Here is a 5961-nt window from a genome sequence, read left to right on the forward strand (position 1 = left end):
AGGCCCCGGCTGACCCCTTCTGCCTCCCATCCCCGGCCAGGAGCGGGAATACATCCACCAGGGGAAGGAGGCCATGGCTGTGGTGGACCAGATCTTGGCCCAGGAGGAGAACTGGAAGTTCGAGAAGAACAATGTAAGAAGCCTGTCTCCCCCTGCCCTGCCCACGTGTGGGGCGAGTTCCCTCCCTTTTCTGAGGCCTGAGAAATAAGCCCCAGGATGACACAGGTGGAGCCTGTCCCTGCCCCAGGAGAGGGGCCTGGGCTGGGGGTGGCCTCTTGCCAGGAGGTCAGGCTGGACTGGATGTTTCCAAGCCCTCTCCCCCCTCCCACCTTTGAAGGGGAAGCCAGGCTTGTGTCTGGTATTTTGTTCAACGATCAAACAATATTACCTAAAAGATGGCGGAGAGCTTGGAACACGGGAAACGTCCCGTCCCTGTCTCTGGCCAGGGCCTCTGGCAGCCCTTATGGGCCCGGAGACACGGTTCTTCGTGGTCACGGCCTCAGCTCTGCTCCTGTCTTTTGACTTGACATCAACCGCTTTTCCCTCCTTGTTGCCGACATGGTCAGAACCACTGTTTTTCTAACGGCGGCTCGAGGATCCCCAGACTCCTGGAGTTTTCTGCCCTGAGCTGTTAAGAACCTCAAATACCTGTCACCCATTCCTGAGCCACCCCCCATGCCCTCCCAGCCTGCCCACCTCCCTGCCCCCCTTCTGTCCCTCCCACAGGAATACGGGGACACTGTGTACACCATCGAGATTCCCTTTCATGGCAAGACGTTCATCCTGAAGGTGAGTGAGGGAACTGGGTGTTCTGGCGGGTCCTGAGCCTCTGGGACTCCAGGTGGGGGCTGAGGGGCCCGCTGGCAGACTTCTCGCCACCAAGAGGGAAGGGCTGGGGTGCCCGGGCACAGCTGGCACCACCCCGCCCTCTGCCCGCCCTGCCTAGACCTTCCTGCCCTGCCCTGCGGAGCTGGTGTACCAGGAGGTGATCCTGCAGCCCGAGAGGATGGTGCTGTGGAACAAGACGGTGACCGCCTGCCAGGTGAGCGGGTCGGGGCAGCGGCCAAGGACACGGCAGGTCAGGGCACGGCATGGCCAGCTCCCCCAGGCGCCCTGGGTCCTGCCATTGGACTGCTCTGTGCCTCAGCTTCCCCTTCTGTGAAGTGGGGGTGATGGCAACCGTGTTCCCCGGAGAGGGTTGGGAAAGTGGACGGCGCCTGGCCCAGGCCCCAGGAATGGGAATGGCTGTTGGTAAAGGGACCTGAGCCTGGAGCAGGCGGGGCTGGAGTCTCCTGGGGTGGGCCGCACCTCATGTCCCCCACCCCCCGCAGATCCTGCACCGGGTGGAAGACAACACCCTCGTTTCCTATGATGTGTCCGCAGGGGCCGCGGGTGGGGTGGTCTCCCCTAGGTGAGTAGCCACCACGGCCCTCCTCTCAGGCAGGCCTCCTGCCCCTGCATGTTGGGCATGGCACCCCCTGACCTAACACTCCCTCCCCCAGGGACTTCGTGAATGTCCGACGCATAGAGCGGCGCAGAGACAAATACCTGTCTTCGGGCATCGCCACCACCCACTGCGCCAAGCCCCCCACCCACAAATACGTCAGGTGAGCCTTGCCCTGCCCAGGGTCATCCCAGCCAGCCCCTCCCAGGCCGCGGTGAGGACAGGCGGTGACAGTGTACAGCTGGGGGCTCTCTGCTGCTGAGGTCGCCTTCCTGTCCCCTGTCCCACTGGGCTCTGTCCTCCCGGCCCCTAATCCGGCTGATCCGCTGCTCCGTGCTGGCGGCTGGGGGAGTGATGTGTGGACCACACCACCCACTCTGGGCTCCAGGGCTAGACTGGGACAGGGCCTGCCCCGGGCCACCCGAGAAGGAGGTTCGAGTCCCCTTTCCCCGTCCTCGCCCTGTCCGATAGCCTTTCTCCTGAGCGCTCGGAAGTCCGCCAGAGGAAGAGTGGCGCGGTGCCCGCGGCCTGTTCCAGGCGTCCCGCGGTTCTCCGTCTGTCTAATCCTAGACTCCAGGGCCTCAGGCGGCCTCTGCCCAGATCCCCCCCTTCCCCTTCCTTCCTGGGCTCGCAGAGAGCACGGTTGTTTGGGTATCAGACTGGGGCTCTGGTCTCAGCGCGACCCAGACTTGCTGGGTGACAGGCAAGCTTGTTTCCTCTCGGGGCGCCAACGTCCTTATCTATGGAGTGGGCTTAAGCGTGCTCAGTGGAGCTGTGGGCAGATTAAATGGGGTGAGATGTGAATACAGCCCAGGCCCTGACCACCTCCTGAGAGGGCACCTCCTCCTGGAAGCCACCAGCACCCCTCTGCTCCCTGAATTGGGCAGGGATGAGAAGTGCCCGCCCGGCCACCCCTCACAGCTAGAGCTGACCTAGGATGACCCGAGAGTGGTGAGGGCTGGGCGGGTGGGGAGCACCTGGGTGTGCAGACCTGGCAGTTGCGGTAGGAGCATCACAAGGGGGTTGGGGTGGGAAGTCGTGGGCTCTGGGCACCTGCTCTGGCCCTGCTCCCGCAGGGTAGCAGTTGCTGGACTGGCAGATCCCTTCCCTCTTCCGCCCACGTCCAAGGTGGGCCAGGAATGGAGGGGGCGAGTCCGGGGCCTGGCCTGGCTCCAGAGTCCCCAGTGGTACCTCTCCCCTCAGGGGCGAGAATGGTCCTGGCGGCTTCATCGTGCTCAAGTCGGCTAGCAACCCCCGAGTCTGCACCTTCATCTGGATCCTTAACACAGATCTCAAGGTGAGGGGCTGGGGCTGCAGGCAGGCTCCGTGCCGTGGAGGCTCTGCTGTGTGATCTCGGGGCTCCCTGCCCCGCTCGAGCCTCCCCTCCTCTCCACCTCCTTTCTTACTCTTAGATTTGGTGACAGAGCCCCAATCTTGCTGCCCTCAGTAGCTGGAGGGCCTGTGCCTCTCGTTTCTTACCTCTGGCTCCTGAGGCCCTGAGGAGAGGTGGCTGGCTGCCAGCCTAGCCCCTCCCAGGTCTGTTTGGCTGGCTGGTGCCAAGACCTGGGCACAGGATGTTCTTCCTGCCAAGGGTGAGGGGGCGAGGGTGGCCCCGGTGGCATTCCAGAGCTGCACCTGCATTCTGGCCCAGAGCACTCCCTGCTGGTGCCTCACTGAGGGAGGAGCCCTGCTGAAAGCTAATCCCCACCTTCTCCTCCCTACCCCTCCCCAGGGCCGCCTGCCCCGGTACCTCATCCACCAGAGCCTCGCAGCCACCATGTTTGAATTTGCCTTTCATCTGCGGCAGCGCATCGGAGAGCTGGGGGCCCGGGCGTAACGGTGCCCTCTCGCCACCCTGCGGGCCAGGGTTCGGTCGCTACAGCCTCCAGAGCCAGAGAGGGGGCCGGCGGGCTGCCCACAGAGGACCTGGCCTCAGGAGGACGAAGCAGTTCCCTCCCATGGCACCCCCTGACCCCAGGCTGCCAGGCTCCGCTGTGCCTGAGCCACGGCCGGGAGCAGGGTGTGGGGTCAGCACCTAGACGCCGGGCTCTGCCACCGGGGCAAGTGGAGTCTGTCCTGCTGATGTTTACATGGTGCCCCGCCCAGCCCAGGGCAGGGTCTGGAGTGGGAGCCTCAGATGTGGTGGGTGAGGGCCAGGGCCCTGGGCAGGATGGGCCAGAGCGGCCTTGTCACCGGTTCCGGTGCAGGAGCCCCGTCATCTGCCTGCTCTCATCACGGTTTGGGGATCGTTTAAAGGGTCTGGGACCTCTTTCCACACGTACTTGTGGGGGAGTGGGCGGCAGGTGGGGATGGTAGGTGCTGTCAGTGAACCCCTGCCTCTATGAACTCAAAAGAGAAAAAAGCAAGCCCTCCAGCTGGCCATTTGAGGGAAGGGAGGGTAGCACTCCAGATGGGGAAGGAGTGAGCCACCACCGGGCCAGACGCATGGCACATTCTCTCACCCCCCTGAGCCAGTGGGACTCAGTTCCTGGACTCCTCCCTCTCCCTCCCCCCCACATACGCACACACTTTCCTGAATGGCTCAACTGGGCAGATGACAGGGCAGAGAAAAATGCCCCACCCACCCCTGCCAGGCTTCCTGTGAGGAAGGTCAAGTTAAGGTCTCAGTCCAGGATTGGGGAGGAGGTAGGAGAGACCCAGCAGGCCCATAGCAGGCCCTGGCTGTTTCTGGGGTCCCATGACCAGCAGGGGCCTGGAGGAGGGGTCTGGGCTTCCTGGTCACTGAGGCACCTCTGGGTTCTGTTCCATCTGTACGTACCCCCTGGGCCTGGCCACACTCACAAGAGTCAGATCCCAGGCGAGGGCCGGGGTGCTGCCCTCCTCCCTCCCTGCCTGCAGGCTCCCGAAGGAGCCCATCTCGGTCCTGGCTGTGTGTGACCCTGGGCGGAACTGCGCCAGGGCCTCCGTTTCCTACTTTGTAAGCATGAGACTATCATGTCAGGGCTATTATCAGATTAAAGTACCAAGCGCAGGTATAGTGCCTCAGTCATCAAGAGTACGCAGTCCTGCCCCAGGGGTGCCAGCTGCCCCCACAGGTCCGCATCTCGGCTCCTGTCACTGCCTCTTCTGGTGCTTTGTCCACATTCCTCCTCCCTCTCCTACCCCCTCGCCCCCGCCCCTGCCCACCACCTTGTGTGCCAGCTCACAGCCCAGCAGGCATCCCGCCATCCTGCTCCCCGTGACCAGACCGAGGCCCAGGCCCTGCCCAGGTGACACAGTGGAGCTGGCAGGCCCCGAGCTCTGGTCAGGCTGTTGTAACCAGAAGGTGAGGGGAGATGAAGCCCAGAAAGGGGCAGGGACTCCCCATTGTCACCCCGTTAATGACTGATTTGGGACTAGAGCCTGGTCTGCTGACCGCCACTCATCAGAGCCCCTGGCTTGCCCCCTCACCCTGTTTTACCCGACCTGGGGTATTGGGACTAGAGCTGGGGGCCACTCCCACACCTTGCTCTACCCTGACTGGCTGGATTTGGGAGACCCCTTCTCTGACCACTGGCCAGACTCCAGGTGGGGAGTGAGCTGCCCGATCCCAGCCACCGGGGTGGTGCTGACAGTCCAGAGCGGCCTCCATGCCGACACCTGAGGACGTGGTTGCACTGTCCCTGTGGAGGGCATGGTCAGGGCTGTGCCCTCACACCCAGGCAGAGGAGAGCAATGGCTGGGGACCTGACGGCCTGGTGCGCAGTCCAGAGGGGCCTCAGTTCTTGCACTCTCCTGCTCTGTTTACAGACAAGCCTCTGTCCTGGTGAGGGGGGAGGGGTGGGGCCGAGAGCAGGTGCCAAGGTGGCACGAGGCTGGGCATGTGCCTGGTGGTCTCAGTGTCCAAGGCGTGTCAGACACCAGGAGGTGTCGCACGGAAGACCCCTGCCCCCACCGGGGTATCTTGATCTCTTCAGAAGCTGACCTCTGACCTGGGGTCAGCCAAAAGTCCAGGCACCCCACCCCCCAGCCTGGGCCCAGTGTCCCCCATCAGAGTCTTGGCTCTTCTTATGGCATCTGACACCAGAGGGGCTGAAAATAGCCCTGGAGGAGGGGAGGAGGGGCTATTTAAAGGACCTGGAAGGAGCAGAGGGGGTGAGGCTGATCATGGCCACTTCAGAGCTGAGCTGCCAGGTGTCTGAGCAGAACTGTGAGCGCCGGGAGGCCTTCTGGGCTGAATGGAAGGATCTGACACTGTCCACGCGGCCTGAGGAGGGGTGAGTGCTGGCCAGCGGGGGGTCCCTCCTCTCCTCCCCAGCCTTAGGAAGCCTGAGCACCAAGTTCCTCGGCGTGGGGTCACCCCTCCTGCACCCACCGGGTCCCCTGCCCAGCCCGTAATGGAAGGCACCGCTCAGGAGCTCAGCACCCCTCCCCGCTCCCCCCAGGTGCTCCCTGCATGAGGAGGATGCCCGGCGGCATGAGACCTACCACCGCCAGGGCCGGTGCCAGGCGGTGGTGCAGCGGTCCCCCTGGCTGGTGATGCGCATGGGCATCCTGGGCCAAGGTCTGCAGGAGAG

General features: G+C 63.8%; 2 protein-coding genes across 3 annotated transcripts in view; both read left to right on the plus strand.

Moving 5' to 3' along the window:
• The window catches only part of STARD3 (StAR related lipid transfer domain containing 3), a 19313-nt gene extending 15534 nt beyond the window's left edge, over nucleotides 1–3779 (plus strand). The window contains exons 9-15 of the mRNA XM_015570794.1: nucleotides 41–133; nucleotides 727–789; nucleotides 947–1042; nucleotides 1332–1411; nucleotides 1503–1607; nucleotides 2648–2741; nucleotides 3177–3779. Coding sequence (XP_015426280.1) covers nucleotides 41–133; nucleotides 727–789; nucleotides 947–1042; nucleotides 1332–1411; nucleotides 1503–1607; nucleotides 2648–2741; nucleotides 3177–3281 — 636 coding nt within the window. The 3' untranslated portion in view covers nucleotides 3282–3779. The remainder of the gene's footprint in view (nucleotides 1–40; nucleotides 134–726; nucleotides 790–946; nucleotides 1043–1331; nucleotides 1412–1502; nucleotides 1608–2647; nucleotides 2742–3176) is intronic.
• Nucleotides 3780–5286: 1507 nt separating this feature from the next.
• Nucleotides 5287–5961, plus strand: part of TCAP (titin-cap) — a 3088-nt gene continuing 2413 nt past the window's right edge. The window contains exons 1-2 of one of the 2 annotated variants that reach the window (XM_015570891.1): nucleotides 5290–5661; nucleotides 5830–5948. In XM_015570891.1, the coding sequence (XP_015426377.1) occupies nucleotides 5552–5661; nucleotides 5830–5948 (229 nt within the window). In that variant the 5' untranslated portion in view covers nucleotides 5290–5551. Of the gene's footprint in view, nucleotides 5662–5829; nucleotides 5949–5961 lie in introns of both variants that reach the window. The other variant, XM_006774301.2, reaches the window with a different exon arrangement.

This window comes from Myotis davidii, unplaced genomic scaffold, assembly GCF_000327345.1.
Source record: "Myotis davidii unplaced genomic scaffold, ASM32734v1 scaffold327, whole genome shotgun sequence".
Classification (NCBI taxonomy): domain Eukaryota; kingdom Metazoa; phylum Chordata; class Mammalia; order Chiroptera; family Vespertilionidae; genus Myotis; species Myotis davidii.